The 25,268-nt window shown below is 35.5% G+C and overlaps 1 protein-coding gene across 1 annotated transcript in view; it reads right to left on the bottom strand.

The window, feature by feature from the left end:
- The window catches only part of LOC142349599 (uncharacterized), a 73,271-nt gene extending 51,301 nt beyond the window's left edge, over positions 1–21,970 (bottom strand). Inside the window, exons 1-4 of the mRNA XM_075401280.1 lie at positions 21,701–21,970; positions 21,021–21,148; positions 17,374–17,512; positions 5,659–5,760 (exon numbers count right to left, since the gene is read on the bottom strand). Coding sequence (XP_075257395.1) covers positions 5,659–5,760; positions 17,374–17,512; positions 21,021–21,148; positions 21,701–21,724 — 393 coding nt within the window. The 5' untranslated portion in view covers positions 21,725–21,970. The remainder of the gene's footprint in view (positions 1–5,658; positions 5,761–17,373; positions 17,513–21,020; positions 21,149–21,700) is intronic.
- Between the last annotated feature and the right edge of the window lie 3,298 nt (positions 21,971–25,268).

Here is a 25,268-nt window from a genome sequence, read left to right as displayed (position 1 = left end):
AAAAGCAGGATTTGGCTTCAGCTTAAGCCAACTTTTTTGGTCTAACAGTACAATGAGAAAACCAAACTCATGAGCCTGGTCTTTAAAACACCGTGTCTCTAAGGGACAATTGTGGAATCCAATTGTACAAAAATAGATTTTCTGTTTATTTTTTCAAAATAGCATTAAATATTTGATATTGCCCATGCATGTTGCGTTTATCTTTGATAAAGGTTATGATTATTGATCTTTACCAAGAAAGTAATTGACCAATTAGCAAAGTCATCAGTCTTCCCGGCGCGTTTTCATAGTGATAAATAGGGTAAGTTAAACAACAGCGCGGCTATGAATTACATTCAACTGCGGTTTATTGATGCTCACAGATTAATGAGCTGTTTTTTGAGCTGTTGCTGACGTGAAATTGAAAATTAGCATGTGAATCAAAAGTAATAAGGCCAACCTTATATGATTTGAATTATTAATTTCGATTCTCATGCTAATCTTGTTAAAATCAATTTTCACGTTCCAGTCAGCAACGGCTCGGAAAAACAATCAATCAGTGCATATCAACCAAACGCAGTTGAAAGTATTTCATAGCTTCGTTTTGTTTAATTTACTCTATTTTTTATTATGGAAACGCGCCGCAAAAAGTGATGGTTTTAGTAATTGCTCAATTAATTTTCGATTAATTTCTGTTTACAAAATTACTTTTTTCGGAAAGATCAAATATCTTCTCTTTTATCTATCAGAAACGCAACATGCGGGGGGCAATTTCAACTGTTTCAATTTAAAAAAAAATAAGCTGAGAAATTAGTTGTGCAAAATTGGATTCCAAATGCTTCACACAGACAAAAAAAGATTTTCAGGCAAAAAAACGATAAGAGACAGTCATATAAAAAATCCTAAATGAATATTATTTCTAATTAAAGCATGAGAACAGTGCAGTAAAATTTTTTGAAATGAAGCAGAAGTTGGAAAACAATAAGAATAAAATTTACAAATTTGACGTTTCCATACTGTATGCTTGCAAACATCCATTTCACATACGTATGTGCCAAAATATCAGAATTGAAATAAACTGAATCAAGTCTGATATGATTAGCTCATCAAGATCATCATTTGAATGTTAAGTTTTTTTTGCTTGTGCTGAGAAATGCTCTTGTCGTGCATAAAAAATCACATATCTTCCCTTTTATCTACCAGAAACGCAACATGCGGTGGGCAATTTCAACTCTTTCGTCTATTTTTTAAAAAGTATGCTGAGAAATTAGTTGTGTAAAATTGGATTCTAAAATTGTGCTGTAATGACAAGATGTGTTAACGACCAAGCTAACGAATTAGGCTTCTTCGTTGTACGAAAAGTTAGACCATAAAAAATGGCTTAAGCTGAAGCCAAATCCTATTTTTGTTTCTCGTTTGAAGTCATATCGCAATGTAGATAATATCTGATCTCCGACAAAAATTTAAAAAAACAGGCTCAGCATATTTATAAAGTTTTAGAACAAAATTCAGCATAAGTCTTAATCATTACACTGAACAAATAATCCAGACAAACAAAAAGAAGATTTTTAGGCAAAAAAACACGATAAGAGACAGTCATATAAAAAATTCTAATTGAAAATTATTTCTACTTAAAGCATGAGAGCAGCGCAGTAAAAATTTTTGTATTGAAGCAGAAGTTGGAAGACAATAAGAATAAAAAAGTTACAAATTGTTTGATGTTCCCATACTGTATGCTTGCAATTGCCCATTTCACAGAACTATGTGCCAAAATATCAGCAATGAAATAAACTGAATCAAGTCTGATTGGATTAGCTCATCATTTTCATAATTTGATTGTTAACTTTTTTTGCTTGTGTTAAAAAAATGCTCTTGTCGTGTATAAAAGATGAAAAAACAGGAAGGAAAACTACACATACGAGACTTAGAAAACAAGAATGTTGAATTTGTGTACCGCTTCTGCCGCTTGGTGTTTGATGAAAAAATGATGCTACTGAAAAAATAGTTTATATTTTTTGATCGGTACTCAATTTTCAAACTACTTAACACATTTTATCAGAGGGTTTTCAAGAGCATCAAACCGAGTTGCACGCTGAAAGATCATCGCTTCAGGGGGCAGACGTTCTGAATTCAAGGCTGTCATTATGCAACTATGAAGGTAAAACGACGTAAGAGGGGGCGCCAAGGGGTGTAAAGTGATGCAAGAGTAGAGGGTCATGGGGGTAAAACGATGCAAGCGTAGAAAGTAATGGGGGAGGGGTAAAACGAGGAGAGACTGAGGTGGCAATGGAGCCTTTATCCCCTAATCTTGCATCGTTTTACACCAATCACCCTCTATTCTTGCTATACTTTACCCCTATCACCCCCATAGGGGTAGGTGGGGTGGGGTAGGGGGGAGTAGGTGTGGGGGGTGGGGGTAGATAGGTAGCTGGATGAGATTGAGGCGAGTATGTACGGGGTATGGAAAAGATGGATGGGGGAAGGTAAGTAGGTGTGCGGTCGGGGGTGGGTAGGTAGGGGACGGTGTTGTGGGACAAATAGCTAGTTGGAAGGGTCTGTAGTTTAGATAAGGAGGAGTGACTTACACAGGATCAAAAAGAACTAAAAAGCAAACTATCTCCTTGAATATTGTAAGAAGTTCCTAATTACCATACATTACAATCTAAGCTACTGTTAAAATCCAATAATCAAATTTAGAAGTCATCAATGAAAAACAAAGACAACCTCGCTCGTGTTAGAAAAAATTTTGGTTTACATTTTTTACCGTGTTTTATTGCCTGAAAATCTTTTTTCTGTTTGTGTGAAACATAGGTTTTGTTTTTTCGGGAATTGTGCAACTATGCAAAAAACTTTTTTCTCCATTTCGGTCGCAGATCAAATGATACCCAAATTGCAATATGCTCTGTAACAAGTACAAAAAGAAAGATTTGACTTCAGCTTAAGCCAACTTTTTTCGTCTAACTTTTTGTACAAATCAGGAGCCTGGTCTTTAACACACCGTGTCTCTAAGGCACATTTTTGGAACCCAATTGTACAAAAACATTTTTTCCGTTTATTTCTTTAAAATAGTATTAAAGATTTGAAATTGCCTCTTCATGTTGCGTTTAACATTGATAATAAGTATTATAACTGAATGTTTTTGAAAAAGGTATTTTCTTGAACAGATTTTAATCGAGAAAGGAATTGATCAAATAGCAAAGTCATCAGTCTTCCCGGTGCGTTTCCATAGTGATAGATAAAGTAAATTAAACAACAGTGCGGCTATGACGTACATTCAACGGCGGTTGATTGATACCCACAGATTGATTTTGGTTTTTCGAGCTGTTGCTGACGTGAACGTGAATATGATTTTTACCAAGATTAGCATGTGAATCAAAAGTAATAAAGCAAACCGCAGTTGAAAATCTCTCATAGCGTCGTTTATTTAATTTACTCTATTTGTTATTATAAAAATGCGCATCGAAAAGTGATGGTTTTGCTGATTGGTCAATTACTTTCTCAATAAAATTCTGTTTAAGAAAATACCTTTTTTGGAAAAGATAAAATATCATCTCGTTTATAAATGCAACATGCAGGCGTAATTTCAACTGTTTGGACTACTTTTTAAAAAAAGAAAGTTAAAAAATTATTTGTGTATAATTGGATTCCAAGATGTGCCTTAAAGACAAGGTGTGTTTAAGATCAAGCGATCAAATTGGGCTTCTTCGTTGTACGGAAAGTTAGACCAAAACAAATGGCGTAAGATGAAGCCAAATCCTACTGTTTGTTATCATTTGGATTCTATTTCAATGTGGCAGATCAAAAATACCTAAATTTGCAATACGGCCTCAAACAAGTACGAAAATAGGCGTTGGCTTCAGCTTAAACCATCTTTATTGGTCTAACTTTTTGTACAATGAAAAAACCAAACCAAATCATAAACAGAATTTAATCGAGAAAATAATTGGCCAATTTGCAAAACCATCACTTTTCGCGGCGCCTTTCCATAAAAACAAATAGAGTAAATTAAACAAAACGAAGCTCAAATAGGTAATAACTGATCTGCGACCAAAATTTCAAAAAAAGTTCAGCATATGTAGAAAATTCTAGAAAAAAATTCACTCCAACACATTTCGCAATTGCTTCACACAGACAAAAAAAGACTTTCAAGCACAAAAAACACGATCATAGACAGTCATATAAAAAATCTTGAAATTTTTTTTTATTAAAGAATGAGAGCGGTGCAGTAAAATTTTTTGCACTGAAGCAGAAGTTGGAAAACAATAAGAATAAGAAAACAAATTGTTTGACGTTTCGAAGCTGTATGCTTGCAAATATCCATTTCACATACGAATGTGCCAAAATATCAGAAATGAACTAAACTGAATCAAGTCTGATTTAATTGTTAACTATTTTTGCTTGTGTTAAAAAATGCTCTTGTCGTGTATAAAAGATGAAAAAACAGGAAGGCGAACTACACATACTAGACTTAGAAAACAAGAATGTTGAATTTGTGTACCGCTTCTGCCGCTTGGTGTTTGATGAGAAAATGAAGCTAGTGAAAAAATAGTTTATTCTTTTTTGATCGGTACTCAATTTTCAAACTACTTAACACATTTCATCAGAGGGTTTTCAAGAGCATCAAACCGAGTTGCTTGCTCAAAGATCATCGCTTCAGGGGACAGACGTTGAGAGTTCAAGGCTGTCATTATGCGACTATGAAGGTAAAACGATGTAAGAGGGGGCGCCAGGGGATTTAAAATGGTGCAAGAGTAGAGGAGTCATGGGGGTAAAGCGATGCAAGAGTATGAAGTAATAGGGGAGGGGTAAAACGAGGCTTGATTGGGGTGGTAATGGACCCCTTATCTCCTACTTTTGGATCGTTTTGCCCCCTTACCCCCTATTCTTGCTTTATTTTACCCCCCTTACCCCCATGGGGGTAGGTGGGTTGGGGTAGGGGGGAGTAGGTGCGAGGTCGGGGGGTAGATGGGTAGCTGGATGAGAAGGAGGGCAGTTATGCACGGGGTAGGGAATAGATGGATGGCTGAAGGTAAGGTGTGCGTATGGGGGTTGGTAGGTAGGGGACGGTGTTGGGGGCAAGTAGCTAGGTGGAAGGGTCTGTAGTTCAGAAGTAGGGGTGACTTAAATGGGATCAAAAAATCACAAACTGACCTTTTCACCTTGAATACTATAGGAAGTTCCTAATTATCATAGATTACAAACTAAGCTACGTTAAAGTCCAATAATCAAAAACAGAAGTCATCAATGACAAACAGAGGTAATTGTTCGAAATTAAAGAAGTCGAATGTCAAGTCATGGACAACCTTGCTCTAGCTAAAAAATACTTGTAGATTACCAATAGTCCAGTTCGAGTCGTATCAAGCAAAATAATTGACACATCAAGGTATGAAGTGATTTTTTTTATTCATGTTTACTTGTTGAACTCACTGTAAATCAATTTTTGAGACGGTATTATTTATTCAAAAGTTTAAGACATATCTTTTCTCCAAATGAAAAATGTTTCTGTTCTCATCATTGCCTGAGTGTTTCTAGGATAAATTTACCGATTTAACATTCAGAAAGAATTTCAGGATTTATCTCGAAGTATTCGAATAATTTTTGCGGAATTCAGAATTCGAATATCAAATAATAGAAAGGCTGAGTGAAAGAAAAGCAAAAAAAAACTATCCAAGTTTTTACCTGAATCAAAATTAGGACTGCCAAAGCATTGAAGTAGGGTTTGAAGATAGCATTCTCGTCCCCCTGAATGTCTTCAAGTGTATATCCGACACCCCTTGCCCACTGAAACAGAAGAAATCTCAACTCAACAAAGAAAAATGAAATTCTGTTTTCGTATATGATTTTCTCTGAAATTATATTTGACTAATGTCTCAAAAGCGTAAAAAGGTGCATTACCCAGTGTTTGATTTAACACTGATCTGAAATTTGGTGATTTATTTTAGCCGAGTCTTAAATGATTTAGGATTGGAATTTTGATGCAAAAGCGCAAAATACCAATAATATTAATTGTTTTTTTTTGTTTTAAGCAATTGATGCGCAGGGAATTTTGTTAAGGCAACAGAGCAGCAAATTCTTTACTAATATACTGGCACTGAACCATCAGGTAACATAAAAATGTACAACAAAACAGACTTGGATAGCAAGTATTGAAAGAGTTCAGCTTATGTAGAAAAATCTAGAAAAAAATTCACTCCAACACATTTCGCAATTGCTTCACACAGACAAAAAAAGATTTTCAAGCACAAAAAACACGATCATAGACAGTCATATAAAAAATCTTGAAAAAATTTTTTTTTATTAAAGAATGAGAGCAGTGCAGTAAAATTTTTTGCACTGAAGCAGAAGTTGGAAAACAATAAGAATAAGAAAACAAATTGTTTGACGTTTCGAAGCTGTATGCTTGCAAATATCCATTTCACATACGAATGTGCCAAAATATCAGAAATGAACTAAACTGAATCAAGTCTGATTGGATTAGCTCATCAATTTCATCATTTGAATGTTAACTATTTTTGCTTGTGTTAAAAAATGCTCTTGTCGTGTATAAAAGATGAAAAAACAGGAAGGCGAACTACACATACTAGACTTAGAAAACAAGAATGTTGAATTTGTGTACCGCTTCTGCCGCTTGGTGTTTGATGAAAAAATGATGCTACTGAAAAAAATAGCTTATTCTTTTTTGATCGGTACTCAATTTTCAAACTACTTAACACATTTCATCAGAGGGTTTTCAAGAGCATCAAACCGAGTTGCTTGCTCAAAGATCATCACTTCAGGGGACAGACGTTGAGAGTTCAAGGCTGTCATTATGCGACTATGAAGGTAAAACGATGTTTAAGAAAATACCTTTTTCGAAAAGATAAAATATCATCTCGTTTATAAACGCAACATGCAGGCGTAATTTCAACTGTTTGGACTACTTTTTAAAAAAAGAAAGTTAAAAAATTATTTGTGTATAATTGGATTCCAAGATGTGCCTTAAAGACAAGGTGTGTTTAAGATCAAGCGATCAAATTGGGCTTCTTCGTTGTATGGAAAGTTAGACCAAAACAAATGGCTTAAGCTGAAGCCAAATCCTACTGTTTGTTATTATTGACAGAAACAGAATAATAGATCATGTTTTTCTTTACTTTTACCGCAGAAAATGTAATTTTCCTATATATTGCTGAGCTCAGCATCAGTTCATTATGTCCAGACTAAGCTCAGAATTTTATTATGAATTTTAGCATGAAATAGAGGACTGCATCTCAAATCCTGACTGTGTTGATATCTGGAAGAAGTTTTTCGCAGTTAGCAAATGTGTTTTGCGTGCTTCCAACAGAGGGGGTAAAAAACATAAACAGCAGCAGGAAAACTCATTGATGAATAGATTTGAGCGATGGAGATATGGTGAGTTTGCTGCCCTTTGGTACGAAGCGGCTTCAATGAAGCAAGCAAAAAATAAAAGTAACAGCACAATGGAAGCGCTTGCCTCCCGAGCAAAAACACCTTGTCTTCAAGGACAATTTGGTCGTGCGGCAAAGATTTTATCATCGGAGGGAATAGCACCCGACAACAGAAAAACCCTCATTGAACTAAAAAAACTGCATCCAGAGGAAAACGAAATTCTTGAGCCGTTGGAAGACTATAGCTGCGAAGCTTATCAATTCGATAAGGGAAAGGTCCTTTTGCAGCTGCAGTCTTTTTCGAAATTCACAGCAGCTGGGCCGTCCAAAATGTATCTAGAGCATCTTCTCCACGCAATCAATTGTTCAATTTCTGATCAATCCAAGAGGGCAATGAATTCCCTAACCAAATTAGTGAATTTGCCAGAAGGGGCCAGCTTCCAAGTTTTGTGACTCCAGCTTTTTGTAGTGCTACATTAACAGCATTGAATAAACAGAAAACCGGCATTAGACCTATTGCTGTGGGTGAAGTTATTCGGCGCCTTTTTGCCAAGTGCATTGCAAAAGATGCAGCCATCGAGGCGGTTGAGTTATTTGGTTCAAAGCAGTTGGGAGTTGCTGTCAAGGGAGGTGCCGAGAGCATAGTGCATGCCACAAAAATAACCTTCGAAAGAATGAAGAGAGTAAAAAGTGGGGGCATACTCCAAATTGACTTCAGAACTGCATTTAGTTCAGTGAAACGCAGTCATCTCCTCGGCTCAACAAAAGTTTTGATGCCTAGTATACTTTCATTTGCATTCTTTTGTTACTCGCAACATAGTGATTTGTTCTTCAATATCTCAACTGTTGAGAGTCAAACAGGAGTGCAACAAGGTGATCCACTAGGTCCACTTTTGTTTTCATTGGCCATCTGGCCTCTTATTGACGAAATTGAAAGCAAATTGCCAAATCTCTCGCAACATTGCTGGTATGTCGATGACGGAACTATTGCAGGAACCGAGATCGAACTCTGTAAAGCTTTAGAAGTTCTCTCGGAATCAGAGTAAAAGTTTTTGGAACTCAGGAAGGATAAGTGCGAGCTATGTTCAATCGAAAGCATGACGAAAGTTGACAGTTTGATCAAGAGGAACTGTGTAGATGGAATTGAAATTTTAGGAGCAGCTATAGGATCTGATGCTTTTGTTTCCTCTGGTTTTCTCAAACGCTTTACAAAATTAGAGCAAATTCTAGACAATTTAGCATATGTAGACGATCCTCGATGTGCTCTTGGTATTTTGCGTTTTTGCCTTGGTGCTCCCAAAATGGTCTACTCTTTGCGATGCAATTCTCCTTCGGACGAATCAAATAAAGTACTTCAAAAATTTGATTCGGTTCAGCGTTCAACCTTTGAAAGTATTCTTGGAGCTTTGTTGTCAGACACCTCTTGGGGCCAAGCATGCCTTCCAATAAATAAAACCGGTGTAGGAATAAGACGATCAGCAGATCAAGTTCGAGCTGCATACGTTGGATCTGTTTTTCAATCCTCTGTTCTTGTAGAAAAATTAACAGGCCATAATCCAACTACAGACACCCCATTTGTTAAAGCAGTTGAAAAATTGAGCAAAATTGCGACGACATATCCCTCTCAAAGAAAAATTCAGGAGGAACTTGATAACGCAGCCTTCGACAACTTGTTAGGAAAACAAAGTTCCATAAGAGAAAAAGCTCGCTTACAATATCTTTCTCTACCGCAGTCTGGTGCCTGGTTATCCGCAGCCCGTATTCCAGCTCTGGGACTACACCTATCTTCCAATGAGTTCCGTGTTGCTCTCAAATATCGACTGGGTGTAAAATTGTACGAGGAGGAGAAAAAATGTCCTTTTTGTAAATCTGGGACTCTAGATGTAATGGGCGACCATGCGGTGTCGTGCCATGGTCGCGGTGATATGATCTCTCGTCATGATCGTATACGAGAAAAAATTATATCAGCTTGCTCGGGAGCTCTTTTGGTCACCCATCTCTGATCAGAAAAGTTTACTACCCGACAATAACTCCAGACCGGTCGATATCTTCTTACCTGTATGGAATGCCGGCCAAACAGCAACTTTAGACGTTATCGTCACTTCTCCCTTGCAGTCAAGCCCCATTATCAATGCGTCGGAGAAGAGTGGTTTCGCACTGTCAGCTGCCGAGGACAGGAAGTACGAACAGTACGCCCAGAATTGTAGTGAAGTCGGAATTCAATTCACTCCTCTGGCTTTCGAAACGTTTGGAGGATATTCAGAGACAGTTCGTAAGACCCTCAAACGAATCGCTACTCTGGCTGATAACAGAAATTTGCAGCCGGCGGGATTGTCGGTAGCCTTCAGTAGGTTATCTCAATCAGTCTCTGTTACAGCAATTCGGGGGTCTGCAATCATGCTCCTTGCAAGGGATGCGAGATTATAGACACATGAAACGGGATCAGATCTTTGAATCCCTGTTGCAGAAATTAAGAGGCCAAACGGCCTTGAATAGTGTGTCATCCATGAGCGGGGACAATCTATAGTGATAAATTTTTGACTCACCCAATGAGCGGGGAGCCAAAATTTAATGAATTATCATACTAGTCGCACGTACCTCAGTGGCGAGTGAAAAGTGATTGCCCAGAACAAAAGTTTTACCTCAAACAATTTTTCCAAGAAGGAAACTAGTGTGATTGCATGGGTGATTACATGGGTTGAACTGATAACAATGATTGTTTATGAACCAAGATTTTCTAATTGTAAGTTTTAAATTTTGTCGAAAAAAAAAACGAAAAAATGATTGATATGGGCCTTTAAGTTTAACCCATGTATATATTCTTTCTTACAAGTATGCAATCAGCATATAACATTGAGAACATCGAAGTATGCAATGAGAACATCGAAATTATTTCTCGTTTTTTTCGGCAAGTCAGATTTTAATAAACTGTACAATCACTATAGTGATCTACAAAACACTACAGATCTACAAACAAGTGATTTACAGCTCAAGGAAATGTGCTCCAATAGGCACTATAAATCAGATAAATAAGACCTCTACAGTTTAATTAGCCAGCTTCTACTGATTTTTGGTCGTTTTTGCTTGAAGTTATTTGCTTATTAGAAAAAAAAGAACATTGTTAATTTCCTCTGGTACACATAAGAATAAAAAGCAAATGGTAAAAGAGGCAATGTAAAGTTAAGAATATAACATTATGTAAAATTATAAAATCATTAAATTACTTAACTAAAAATTTGACCTTACATTATTAAAAAATGGCCTAAAATGCGAACATAAAATGTTCTCACAATTTTATATGTACATCGTGAAGATTAAAAATTAAAATTAAAATCTAATGCTCTCAATATCATCTTTAATATCAGTTACTTTTGGGTCCTTCAAAGATTCTTTCCAAAAATATTCTTTCAGTTGTTTTTTTAAGGAAGCTTTCGATGTTGTTTTCAGTCTAATATTAGAAGGCAGACTATTATAAATTGGAATGGCTTGTGCAATAAAAGAATCAGTTAAAAACTTATTGTTCTTTCTTTTATCGAAAGTTACTTTTTTGACCTGTCATGTTGTTTTATTCTCATGGTAGAGAGAGGTTCAATTTTATACGCTGGAAGATCGTTGCTGAGTAAACGAATAAAATATTTTGAGCAACGATATTTCAAGAGAAAAGAAACTGGTAGTATTTTGTTGCGAAGTTTGAGATCTGTAGACCGATCGTATTTTCTCCTATTAAAAATGGATTTTATTCCCCAATTCAATTGTTTTTCTAAAGTTGTGAGTAATGACTTTTGCAACCCTATCAGAATTAGAGCGGAATAATGTAGATGAATTATTACTATTGCATTAAGTAATAAGACTTTCGTTTTCTGTGGTAAACTTGTACTTAGTGTATTCAAAACTTTTATACCACAAGCCATTTTCTGAAGAATCTTTTTCACTTCTCCATCAAATTTTAGTTTGCTGTCTATAATTACGCCAAGATACTTCACACTATTTGATTCTGCTATTCTTTCATTGTCAACATTCAGAACAGTATTTGTTAACCTCTTCCTGGTGCTGAACACAATATATTCTGTTTTTTGTTTGTTCACTACTAACTGGGACTTTGCAAAAAAATCAATAATTTTTGAGATGTTATGTTCAAGTTTTGTTTTTGCCGATATTTCATCAGTGTCGGATGTAAAAAGAAAAGTGTCGTCTGCGTACTGTACAACCGTGCAATCCTCTTCAACAATCTTTGCTAAATCGTTGACGTAAATGTTAAATAATAGAGGTCCTAAAATAGTACCTTGTGGAACTCCTCTCTTCAAATTTATCCAGTCCGATTCAATTCCATTCAGAACAACTCTTTGCGTTCTTTTACTCAAATAATTCTCTACTAAATTGGTAGCATGTTCGTCGAAACCTATATTTTCTAGTCTCCGTAACAGTATTTTGTGGTTTATAGAATCAAAAGCCTTTGAAAGATCTAAAAACGCCCCTGTAACATTTTTTTTTCTTGTTGAGTTCTAATCTTATTTGTTCTGTCGATTTCAGGATAGCATCAATTGTTGAAATTTGTTTTCTATAACCAAATTGACTAGCCGACAATAATTGCTCTCTTTCGAGGAAACTTGTGATTTGTGAACTGAACGCCTTTTCAAAAATTTTTGACAAAGCAGAAGTGACAGAAATAGGTCTATAATTGAGTGGGTCTTCGGGATTCCCTTTTTTGAAGAGTGGAGTTACACAAGCTTTTTTAAGATCTTCTGGAAATTTTGCTTCTGTAATGAATTGATTAATGAGATAACATAATGGTTCCGCTAGCGCTGCTTTAGCATCTTTTATTGCCCAAGCTGGTATTTTTGAAGGACCGACTGGTTTACTTATATTCAAAGAATCTATGAGCACATTTGTTTCCTTGGTTGTTATATATCGGAAATTGAAACACTTTCTCGGAGCAGTTTTAGGAGGAATGTTGTTTGTTTGTTGCAAGCCAATAAACTCTCCCAGAGTCGAAAATTTGTAATTTAGAAGATTTGCGATTTCCATGGGCTTTGTTATCTTATCACCAAAACTGTTTAATAAAGATTGAATTCTTGCTTGAGTCTTTTCTTTATTACGAAGATCTTGAATGAATTTCCATCTGGCTTTTTCACTGTTTAACTCCATAAAACTTGAAAGAAGTTGTTTTTCTTTTTGACGGATTAAATCATTTTTAGTTTCATCATCGCTAATTCTTGAAAACTGTCTTTTTGTTTCCTCACATAACCATTTTTCTTGAAGCAAGAATTTTGGTTTATCTGTTCTAATATAACAGGTTTTAATTGGAGCATGTAGTGCTAATGCTCTTTCAATAATTCTTTGAAATTCTAATAACATCATATCTCCTGTCACTGCACCGTAAAAGTGTCTCCAGTCTGAATTTTTAATAAAATTTTGGAATGCTATGGCTGAATATTTTTTTTGTCAAAAAACTTTTTCTTTGTTGTTTTTGATTTTAGCATCACAGATTTAAGAACTGTGATTGTTGCAAAATGATCAGTTTTCAAAATCGTATCCGCTACTATGCCAGTTTCGAAATCGTCTGTTATGATATAATCGATAAGTGTTGAAGAAGAGTTAATCATTCTTGTAGCTGTGTCATTATTCGTTGGTTTAAGGTCATATGGAGAAATTACAGATTGCAGCAGACTTCTGTCGCGCTTTGCAAAATAGTTTAAATTGTAGTCTCCAGCAAGTATGACAGATTTTCCTTCAGCCATAGCAAGATCAATTCCCAGGACCAATTTTTCCAAAAACATCTTAACAAATTTTTTTTCCGGACAGTATGATAAATTCAAAACGCATTTCTTTTTTTGTATGCTCAACTCAACCCATAAACTTTCAAAAATTGTATCCGGAAAGCAGTTGAGATCATCGCGGAGACGAGGTTTTAATAATTTTGGAATGTACATGATAATACCACCACCTTTTGTTTTTGTTGTTTGGATGCGATCTTTTCGAAAACAGTCAAAGTTTTGCTTATCTATATGCCAAAATTCTTCCGGATGGTTTTGTGACAACCATGTTTCACTAAACGCATATATGCAGTTGTAACCAATGTCTTGAATGAGTTCTTTCAACAGCAGATGTTGTCCTGCTAAACTTCTGGCGTTTTGATGTAGAATTTTTATTCTGGAATCAAATAATTTTAACTTTTTCATCATAAGTGCATATGGCAGAACTGGTCCAGGGTTTATTTCGATATCACCACTTTTTAGTAGAAGATACCATATAACAACCAAGAAAAAGGAAAAGTTGAATTTGGATGGTGAAGCACATTGTTTGCTGTTACAGATTCCTTTGAATGAAGGTATTCGAGATGCATAAGGAAGACTGTAAAAACATTCTGAAATACTATCGGAGGATGTGAGTAGTACACATAGTATAACTATGAGTCGAATACCTGCCATTTTTGGTTATATCTGATTATAAATCATTACACGTTGCAAAATAGCTTAAAAACAACAGAAACTGCAGCTAAAATCCATTTGTATAACGATATGTTTGTCTCCATGGTTTGTAAGTGTTAGCCCTACTCACGTAATTAGGGAAGCGCAGTTATTAGGGAAGCGCAGAAAAATTTTTGTTATTGTTATAAAAATTCAGTATAAACCTGGAAGACTTACTGAAAAATTGCGTATCAACAAAGTTTGAATACCTTTTCAACAATATTATTGTTATTCAGCGGTCGGCAAAATATTTTCAAATCAGACAAAAGTGATTTATACGCAGTGACTTTATTTAATTTTGGAGTTTTATGACTGCCCTGAGTTCTAGGCACTTGAAAATTTAATTAATAGCAATCTTACTACTTTGAATGCTATTTATCTCAACATTCCTTGTGAAGAACGTCATTAGCTGTTGTATTGTTTAGCTGTAGACAACCTTGTTTTTACTGTTGCGGAACGAAAATTTGTCATGAAATACGAAAGCATTTTCTCGACTGGTCTTCCAAATTTCACCCAAAATTGATTTTTTGTGAAAAACAGACAGTTTTAGGATAATTTATACGGTTTCAGGACGACATTTTCACGAATCATTGTGGGTGCAATAATGCAATCATTTACGAGTATGACTGAATCAGGAATTACTTTCCATTAATTTCTGGTTCCTTGTCAGTTTTAAAAGTTAAACATATTCACTAAGACTTTTCACCTATAATGTTAATTTGTTTGTACATTCATTGTCTTTTTATGTCATCCGGGGTTCATTTTTATCATTGATCGCTAACGGACGATAAAAAACGGACTTGGTCCACAACGTCTGATCAGAGGCTAAGAAGATGGCATGCGCGCTCAAAAGTCTGATCAGGGGTTGTTTCAAACGCATTAATATCTCAAACTCACGCAAATCTAAACAGTCGCAGACGCATAAAATATTAATCGATGTTGTTATGCGCTTAGAAAACTCAAATGCACGAAAATTTATTTAGGGGCTGTTCCAAACACCCAAAACATTAAAAAAGTGAATCTGATTAAGTCAATTACAAAATCTGGAATTCGTCGATAGCCGGGTAACCATAATTTCAAAGTGAATTCATCAGAGTCACGTAGCTTTGCTCGAAACACGCACATTATAAAACTTAAGCTCTGGCACTGTATACATAAAAATACCTGCGAGTCTAACACTGCAATGATCTTTTTTAGATAAAGTACTTGAACAGTTGCTTTGGGCGCATAGAAAATTAGAAAAGCATGAAAATCTGATCAGAAGTCATTTGGCTTCAGGATTTTTGGAATCATAGATTACTTACCAGAAGTGCTAATTAAGTGATCATCTTACCAGAAGTGGTAATTTACGTCTGTTGAAACTGTCATTATGTAAAAAGCAAATCGAAAAAAATTCCATCAAGTATAGAGGTACTATTCTTTTTAATGCATTAGAGAGAAGTGGAGTATTGCCCAATAATCTTACAGAGCTTACTCCGTCAGAGCTTGTAAATTTTGTGCATTTATTTAGAAAATATTATTTGATTGGGAATTCAGATTTAGTTACCTTGGTGTTCAAACAAAAGGGTTCGTGAGGGCTCCTGTCCCGGGCTGCTACGGCAGCCTGGGGCAGGAGGCCATTTTTTTTAAATTCTAATTTTCCATACCAAATATGAGCTTCGTAGCTTTTTTAGTTTTCGAGATATGGCCCTTTTTTGGTCCATGATACCAAAAACACTTAGAAATTTTTTGGTCGATAGGAGACAAAATTATCGATTTTTCTAAAGTTTTGATTTTTCTACAGCTCTTTGCTTTTGTGAGCGTCCTCGTGGTGCTCAGACTTTGGCAGTGGGACCAAAAAGTTTTTGGACGTTTTTTAATGATCAGAAACACTTGTGACTTCTTTTGCTACTTTTTTACAGAGCCCTTTTCTTCTCTAGGTCTTTTTTCATTTTGCTTTGAAGACGTATTACGCAGTGGGGCAGACCTTGTGTAGGCCTGATGGCTTCGTTGTCTGCCCTCTCCAGCTTAAAAGTCCAGCATGACTCTATTGTTAGTATCCTTTCTTTTTTTGCATATCTGTTACCGTTTTTGAAAGTTGTTATTTCATTTAGTACTGGAGAAATAAATTCTTTCTTTCTCTTTCTTTCTTTCTTTACTTTGGTCTGGTCGTAAAGCTGGACTCATAACTGTCTCCCGTGCAATTTATTTTTGAGCCCTTTAGAATGGCAGATGTTACCCCAAGGTAAGGGATGTAGCATTGCTAAAAATCTTTATAAATATAAGACTTGTGTTGACTACTGAAAAAGTCCGACTTGTAAGGACTACGGTAAAAAGTCTAAGAACTGTAAGTGCTACGTTTTTTGGTGTTAAATGCAATGAATGAGCTAACCCCATGGATTCTGGAAAATTTATCTTGAAAAATCTGTTGAGATGCTGATCAGATCAAAAAATTTGTCGTGTAAGATCTGATAAGACATGATTTTTTTTTTCAATATAACCGTATAACGTAGTCAAATTCCTGTGGAAAAAAATTGTCAACTAACCAATTATAAAATGTTTAATGATTCTATTTTGGCGGCAGTTTTATTCTGAAATTTAACTAGGCACTATGCCTAAAATTAGCAGTCTATGATAGATTTGGACTTTGAAGAAAAATTTTCAGCCTGGTTTGATAATCACCGCCGCAGAAGAAACACCTAACACTCGAAAAACTTTTTTCACAATATTTTTTAAGTCCAAAAGACAATATACGATAATTCTCTTCGTTGCTGTTACACTTAAGTGTTGCATGCTGTAGCCTTTTGGCTACTGTTTGAAAGCAACTCTGATTCAATATGAAGAACAAGCCATACTTAAAGGATTTTTATCGATGTGATAAAAATTTTATCAAAAAGATTAGTCATAGCTTTCCGAATGTTTAACTTACAAGATCTTATAAGATTCTTATAAGATCTTACACGATAAACAATTTTTTGTCAGGCAGAATTTTTGCCGTGTAGATCTTATAAGGCAGCATTTTCATCTTGTAAGATCTGACAGAAGTGATCTTTCCTTGTGTAAGATTTTATTAGACCTGATAAAAACTTTTTATTTGTAAGACCTGATAAATTGTCTTACAAATTCTTAGTCAGGCTACGCATAATCTTATAGGTACTTAGAAGACACATTTGTAAGAAATTTGTAAGATCTTACACGATAAAAGTTCTCAAATGTCTAGGGAAACCCCAAACATTTCATCGCAACAACTAAAAAAAACGGAAAAACGCTAAAAATGGCAAATCTCTTAAAAAATTATGTTCAAATCTTACAAAGCTTCACGACTCAATTTTCGACAGATTTTTGTAAATTTTGTTGTGATTTTATCGATCAACTTTTGTTTGATGGATTGAGGCTGGCTTATAGGTTTTCAATTGCCGCATTTTCGGGTTGGCGGGAAAAATCTTTTTTAATTAGCGCGATTGACCACAAACCATCCAAAACGGCGGGTCTAATATTTCACCATAAAAGTAACATGAATATTGTATTGGATATTATTTATATTAATCTAACATGCAGCTTACTTCTGACTTCCATCCCTTTAGAGCATCGTTAAACTTTTCCACAGTTATTCCCCACATTCCTACTCCGTTGGGTGGCATCTGATCGTAACCGAATTCATACATATACGCGATGCGATTCAACAGAAAGTTGTGTTTGTACCTGAAATGACGCATGTTGTTATCGATAAAATCGATTAACTAAATTATTCTGGTTGAAACCCTTATCTTGAGGTGAGCTCAAGAAACAGCAAATTCTTTTTGAAAAACACTTAAAATCAAGCGTCGCGGCTATAACCTCGATTTAGTAGCAGTGGAAACAATAATGTAGAATCCGCCGGGATATTAATTTTAGGCGCCATTTTAAAAACTGTCCACTTTTATATTTCCGGCCTGAAGTACAAGTTGAATAAACCATTGAAAAATAGTTTTTTATGTGATGTCTCAGCCATAATTTCCTAGTTTGATCGCAAATAACCGCAAAGCTCGATCCAAAAAGTTGACTACAAAAAGGTAATTAAAACAATTTAATGAGGTGATTATCAAAAAAAGTTCTTGCATCGGACCCAAAGAATGGTAAACAACTGATTTTATATGAAAACAAATAGTTTAGTAGCTGATAAATTCTTAAGCTACATGCTCTCTTTGCATTTACATAAATTGTCCTCCACGCATAGTTCTGCTTCTCATTGAAAATACTAGGTCATAAGAAAGAATCTTTTAGAGTAAGAACAGGTGTGGATATTGCGATAAACCATTGGAAACAAATACTTAGTTACTGTCATCACTATTTAATAAGGCGAATAGTTTTACATTTACAAGCTTACTAATGTAAGGAAACATTCTAAGTCTTAGCTCTCTTTAGTCGAGGAATATTGCTAAGTCGAGAAATATTACTAAGCTGTGCCTGTTGTTATTTGTGGCTATTTCTCTGCTGCCGGGATTGAATGGCAATATGCTGACTGCATACTTGCATAGTCCGAAAGAGTGATTCTGATACATATTCACTCCTTTTTATAGCAATGGTTGGAACTTTTTGCAATTTGGCATAATCTGATTGGTTGATTCAATATCTCAAAAAATACTTGGGAGATACACACAAAGGTCGCATCAGATAGAACAAATGGTTCTCAAAATGAATGAATTTTCTATTGTTCGTTGCTCTACCAAATGATATACACCGATTAGATAGTTTTTTCTGGGGTAGACCGATAAGTGGGTGTCTGTAAACCCGTTGTCTGTTCCCTCCATTGCAGTATGGCGTTGTACAGTAGTTAGTTCATATTTCATTGGAGAAAACAATTTTTTTCTTTTTCGTCGTATTCGATAACAATTTTTGCTATCTTCACAATTATTCATTGTTGTTGTTTCCACTAGGGCCGCAACACAATACTCGGTGGTGGTAAATCACTAAACCACTGATATAAAATATTAATCATTTCGATGGGAATTCAGAACACTTTTTCAATAAGAATTAAGCCGCTAGTAAGGACGAATGTAAACATATTCGAATGATGTTTTTCATGTGCTGTCAGCCTTTCTTTTGAATGATAAAGAGTATCTCTGAATAGTTTTGAGGTTTGACTACTTACACACTGCTCTAAGTAATTATAATTTTCTCATTTTGTTGTTGTTTCAATGTGTTTTCTAATTATGGAACAAGTATTGTTTTTGAGCAAGTAAAGTATGGATTAAAAAAAGACTTAATTAATTGAAAAGAAAACATTTATAGTTGCATTTTTTTCTTGCAAACAGATTTTTTCTTTTCTGTTTTCGATATCTTTTGAAGCCTCCACAATTTCGTCGGCTTGGTCGAATTATTTTCAGGTTATGCATCCATTCAAGCGGTACCATGGTAGTTTAACGGTGTCTGAAAATTTTCCATAACTTTTTACAATCTATTTTCCCCCTTTGGACTCAAGATAGTAAGATGTTATGGTTTTACTTTTCATTATCTTTGGTTACACTTTTTTCGTTAATTCCATTGACTTCAAAAATTTCTTTGCATAGTTTTTGACTTTGGTTTCTTCAATGCCAACTTAGATTAGATCAGCGATCTGTGCTACAAAAAAGCTGATCAATACTTACATTTTTACAACGTTTTTATATCTTTTCCCATCAGTGGGTAACATAATGTCAGATTTGGTTTTTTCTTTACAAATGGAAAATTTCAGATGTTAATTTTTGAAGATTTTCCCCAATAATCTGTCATTTTTGTTTTCACTTTATTTGTCTCTCCCAATTCTTTCTGATTTTTCCTCAATCCTATTTTTTAAGAGATCAGGGCTTATTTGTGTTTTTCATTACTTTTGGGTCTGTATAAGATTTTCTCTAAATGATTTTAAGGCAAACTTGTGTTAGAACGTCTCCAACATCAGCTAATTTCTTTGAACTAATGTAATGATTATACGCATTGACTGTCTTAAACGCATTAACTGATATTAAATCCCACGTAAGAGCCACAGCAAGACAATTTTGGTCTCTGCAGTATTCCAGTATTACTTTATAAATCCAGCTAAAGATTTGTGAATCCTTTTTGAATGCAGCCAAGTTGAGGCCGGAGTGATAACATTGTATTAAGCTAAAGTTCTGGTGGTGGCCGTCGTATTGGCCGACAGGCCATTTAGCCGACACCCAAAAAATGAGAAATTTAGCCGACAATTGAAGTAAAATGCGCGATAAAATTAATTCTGAAGCTCTGATTGGCCAATTTAAATCACTATTTCGTAAGCGGACAAATATACCGTCAACTAGCGTAACGAAGGTCTATCAGTGGTCTCAACCTACCCCCCGTCAGGGGGGGGGGGGTTGCGTCCGCGGAGAGGCAAGGCCGAGTGGAGCGCGACCCGACCACACACCAAAAATAATGCTCCGCCAAACTACTAATTTTTGGACCAATGAGATTTTTTGACCCATTATGGTAAAACTGTCGGCTAAAATTTTTAATTTTTCATTGTCGGCTAAACGCCTTGTCGGCCAGTTTTCCTACCACCAGTCCTGGTAATCACGAAAGTTGAGACAAGGTCCTTCTTGCAGGATTTTTGGGCCAAGTATTGCTTTTTTTTCTGGTCATATAAATTACTTTTTTCAACCAGGTGGTTAAAGTTTTCCAGTCAGAAATAACTTCTACATTCTAAAAAGTTGTGCAACATTTCTCATTAAGATTAGAAGATTAGTCATTATTTTAAATCACGATTATATTTCATGCCTTTTTATTCCATATAATTTTTGCTCTGAATCAATTAATAATGGAAAACTTATGTGCGATATAGTTCTAAGGTACGGATCTCGACTTTTCAAAAGGCTAACACTTTTAAAAACTTGAAAAAAACACTCGGCCTCTGATCATACTAGTGTGCACTTGAAACTGCCTCTGATCAGACCATTCCAGACCGAAGTGATCTCTGATCAGACAAGTTCCAGGCCATTGTCCAGACAAAAGTGCGTCCAGACAAGAAGCCTTTTCCAGACCAATAAATTTGAGTGCACCTAGAACCAGTAATTCGAGCGAACCTAGAACATGTGTGCGCTCGAAGATGGTCTGATCAGAGCTCAAATCGGTCTGGCCACCTCGATCGGGGTGGTTTTTTCATAAAGTTGAGGCGTGGTCTTTTTAAAGCTTGTTTCACTGTGTTAGATCGTTATTTCAATTGGGTCCAACTTTTACTTACGTTGTGATTTTTACTAGTCGCTCGACTCTGTCAATTGCTGTTTTGGCTACATCGCAGCCTTTTGCACTGGGTTCCAGCGACAGGTCAGCTTGTTCAGACGACAGCCAATAGCACAGCGCTACAATAGCCTAGAACGGTTCCAAAAATGAAGTAATCACAAAAATGCTGGAAGAGTCAACACAAAATGAACTGGTCAGAAAAACCTTTGGTTTATTCCCATTACAATCTCCCCAAGCTTAGTCATACAAAGTATAGCCCCCTCCCCGGCAATATTGGTAGTTATACCACAATGGGTTCAATAACGGGAAAGACCCAAAAACTTTGTTTCACTCTATGATAGTTGCGTTATTGATAATCATGATAATTATAATTAAGTCACATCTAATTAATTGGTTCCCCGATGCTTAGATGTGGTTTTACAGTGAAAAAAAGACAACTTGAATTGGACTATTTCAATTGTCGTTTTTGAAAAGAAACAACGTAAGATTCGCAAATAATCGAAAACTACAGTCTTAACCCAATTTTTGCGTCTCAAGGTACTAGAAGTACAAGTATTCATAAATCTTTCAACAGCGCTTTGCAGACCGCATTGAACGCAAGTTTTTGCAATCTCTGGAAATCAGAAATAGCTCAAAACCACCCGAACAGTTAAAAGTTTATTATCCGAATTCAGAACTTACAATTATTAGTCGCAGAAGTCCCATTTGAATCTTGTACCACTGAAGGGAACTTTTCTATTAAAAAAATTAAATTTAACTGGTAAATTTTTAAAAGATGTAACCTCGGGGTTAAACTTTAATGGTCAAAATATGAATTTTCAAATACCATTTGGTAAAAATCGGAATCTGAGGTATGTCTGATCGTTCATTTAAGATGAGCTAGAGTCCAACTGCTCGTTACGTAAAAAGCTGCAGCTTAAATACTGTCTTTCTACAGGTAATCGAAGCACGTTTTTGAACAAAGTAATCGATCGAGTACTCTGACGAACTTGAACAGTGGTTTAAACTTTTAATCATGGGATATTAGCTGTTACAAAAAATCCAGCACTGACGATTTGAAAAAAATAATTGGCGAAGCTTTTGTTATCTGTCAAATGAAAAAACTGGAAACAAAAACATAAAAAGCGCACTAGCGGGCGATAGCTCAAATAAGTTGGTTTTAATAGCTTTCTCTCCAAATAGAAAGAACAAACGCCTATTCTACAGCAGTTTTCACCTCAAGAAAAATGAAACAATATTCGAATTGTTATCTCATTTTCATAAAATCAGAACACTTTGTGTTTCTGAATTTTTTGAGACACTTTATTGCGATATACCTATTCGTCAAAAAAATGTACTCCAGCGTCAAAAAATAAGTCGCAAATAATGGAAGCATTATGTTAAACATCTATATAAATACACATTTTTCTATTCGAAGTACCCGCATTTTTTAAAAAAGTTTTTTTTTGTAAAACTGCAACAAGTTTAGCTTTAAAATTTTTTTTCTTTCAACGGATTTACAACAATTCTTTCAAAATTGTAGAGCAATCACTATACTCCTCAAAAATTTAAAATTCCAATTTAAAGTCCAGATCCATACCAGCTCTCTGAGCAGAACATTTTGGTCGCACAATGTGGCTTAGTGCAACCCAAATTAAAGTTGATGATATTATACTGGCACGTTAGTCTGGACAATAGTTGCACACAAACCTTTCGTTGGACCAAATTGTGAACACATTCTGATCATAGGTTGCACAAACGTCCAAGGGTCTCACGAAATTGTTATCAGAGATCAAAATCGGATTATAATATTATCAAAAGTTACACGAAAGTCCGATCGAAGACCAAATCTGGTTAGAGACTGATCTGTGTTACAGAAAAACATTAAATAAGCTACTTATGTAAAAAGAAGTTTTTGGTGTTGATATAATTAGCAAGCGAGACCAAACGTTCTTGATGATTCAAACTCTACTTTAACTGGGAATTTTTTAAACCAATTGTGGTTCAATCTCAACTATTCCCTGACCCGTCCATTTGTTTGCTCAAAAGCAAACATTCCCCGTTCGACTATTCGCTTAACTAATGACAACAGATGCTTGTACTTGATAAGTGCAGAGTTTTCTCATTAAATGCATCCTTCTCACTCAACTGGAGGGGAGTAAGGGTTTTTTGTCACTAAATGAGAGGCAACCATAACCGATTGTGTGGTTATGTGAGCGGAAAGACGTGTATAGACCAACTAGATTTATGACTTTTTATTCTTACCTGACCAAAGTGAGGAGAATAGAATCATATATTTCATATCTGGAAAACGGAAATGAACTGTTGAAAATTGATTTATTAAAATGGTGAATTGCTATTTTTTAAACCTAGTCATGGTAAGCACTTATTAATTTAACTTATAAATCTTTTGTGTATTGATATCTGGTTTGCACAAAAGTTGTACCAGAACTCTTGCCGCATCAAAGTTGCATTAAAAAAGTTGAAAAGTTGGTCGCATGAATGTCGCTGAAAATCTTCGTTACAAAAGTCTGATAAGAGGAGGCTTGACTCTCGTATGGTTTGATCGGAAGCGACTGCGGTTGCACTTATCGCACTTTTCCTCGTTTTGCACAAAAGTTTGATCAGAGTTTTTTGTCAGGAATGGGGTGATCAAATTAAAAAGCTGAATCTATTCTAGTCAGATCAGAAGTAGATAAGAACCAAATTTGCACTGTCAAACCTAAAAAATGCATGATAACTGTCAATCTTGAAATGGCTTCCAATTCGTTCAGTAAAATATGAATGTGATGGGAAGAAATTGTAGGAATTACGGTACAATTTTAGCTGAATTTTTTGCAAGAGTGTTTTGAAAGAGCGATCAATTTTCTTGCAACGAATCAAGCGAACTCTCTACATTTCCTAAAAGATCTTACGATATATTCTCCATACTACAGAAAATGTCAATTCTAAACGTACTAAATCGATTGGAAAAGACGACAAAGGTGCTTATTTTTTTGGTATCGTCCGTCTTTTTGGTTTTCAGACGCAAGAATTGTCGGTTTCTAATTCGAATTCGGCTCTGAGTGTAGTACTATGTCGGAAGTATGTTCGAGATTCAAACTTGGAAACCGTCAGTTTTGTTCTCTATCAAATACAGGATTTCTTTGCTGTTAAAATTATGAAACTATAGTTCTGTGCTTTGAAACATAGGAAACGGACGGTATGCTATGACTTTGTTCAGTTGCGAACGAAGAGAAATGTATTTTGGTTAGGTTTTGGACAAAGAATAATGATTTAGGTATTCGGTTTTATACCTAAAAGTTTGTTTGGCTGCGAACGTATAAAAATTTCTTCATGTTTTAGGCGTATTGATTTTAAGACACAAAAACATCCGACGCACGCGCCAAATTTTTACTCTACACGTGCTCTGTAACTGGAGGAGCATAACGTACTGGAGGGCACAGTCGGAAATGATCCAAAAACCTCAAACTTACCTCCATAAAAAACCGCGCAGCGTTTCTTCTCAATTATGTTTTATCCATACTCGGGTTCGGGATAACGCGCCGAAAATCTTACCATCTGCTCACGATATAATAAAAAATTTTCAGCGCGCAGCATAACTTTACAAATTGTGCTTCATGATGGTTTGTGAAAAACGCACCATTCTGTGGTCAAGAAATTATTGAATTGCTTAACAGTTTTTTTTTAAATAACAAATCACAGTTTAAATTGTGCCAGAAAGCCTGAATTTTAAAGTTTGCTTTGTCAAAAGCATCACTTTCATTTGAACAGTCATTACATTATAATCAGTTTTTCATGCCGGTATATAAACTTTCAATTGTCCCTGTTTTCTGGGTTACATTTAAACAGCATATAATTAGAGAGAAACGAAATAAAAAACTTAACTGCAAAATCATTCCATAAAATTTCCTTGCGTTGCCAGTTAAGGTTTAATTCACTATTTGGAGAAGGTAAGTTAACTAATTCATAACGAATTTTGCAAAAACGCCTTTAAGGCTAAATGAATATTGTTACGTAGAAAATAATGACCAAATGTTAGTTCTCACTTTAATCCAAAAGAGCTGTGAAAAAGAATTTGTATCTTGAGGGCTGGGAAGGAAAAATTTTAAGAAGCCGCTACTTATCAAACACAGCCTACTAACATCGGCGAATTTTTCTCAAACGGCCGTTGGAGTTGTTGGCTTTGCTAGAACTCAGCTGGAGCTCAGATATGCTAGAATGGGGGGGGGGGTTAAGTGGAGTGGGGAGGGGTGTCAAGCGTTTAGAG

The sequence above is a fragment of the Convolutriloba macropyga genome, chromosome 11 (genome assembly GCF_964194025.1).
Source record: "Convolutriloba macropyga chromosome 11, txConMacr16.3, whole genome shotgun sequence".
NCBI classification, from domain to species: domain Eukaryota; kingdom Metazoa; phylum Xenacoelomorpha; order Acoela; family Convolutidae; genus Convolutriloba; species Convolutriloba macropyga.
Note: the sequence above shows the minus strand (reverse complement) of the source record. Positions and strands in the feature narration are given on the sequence as shown.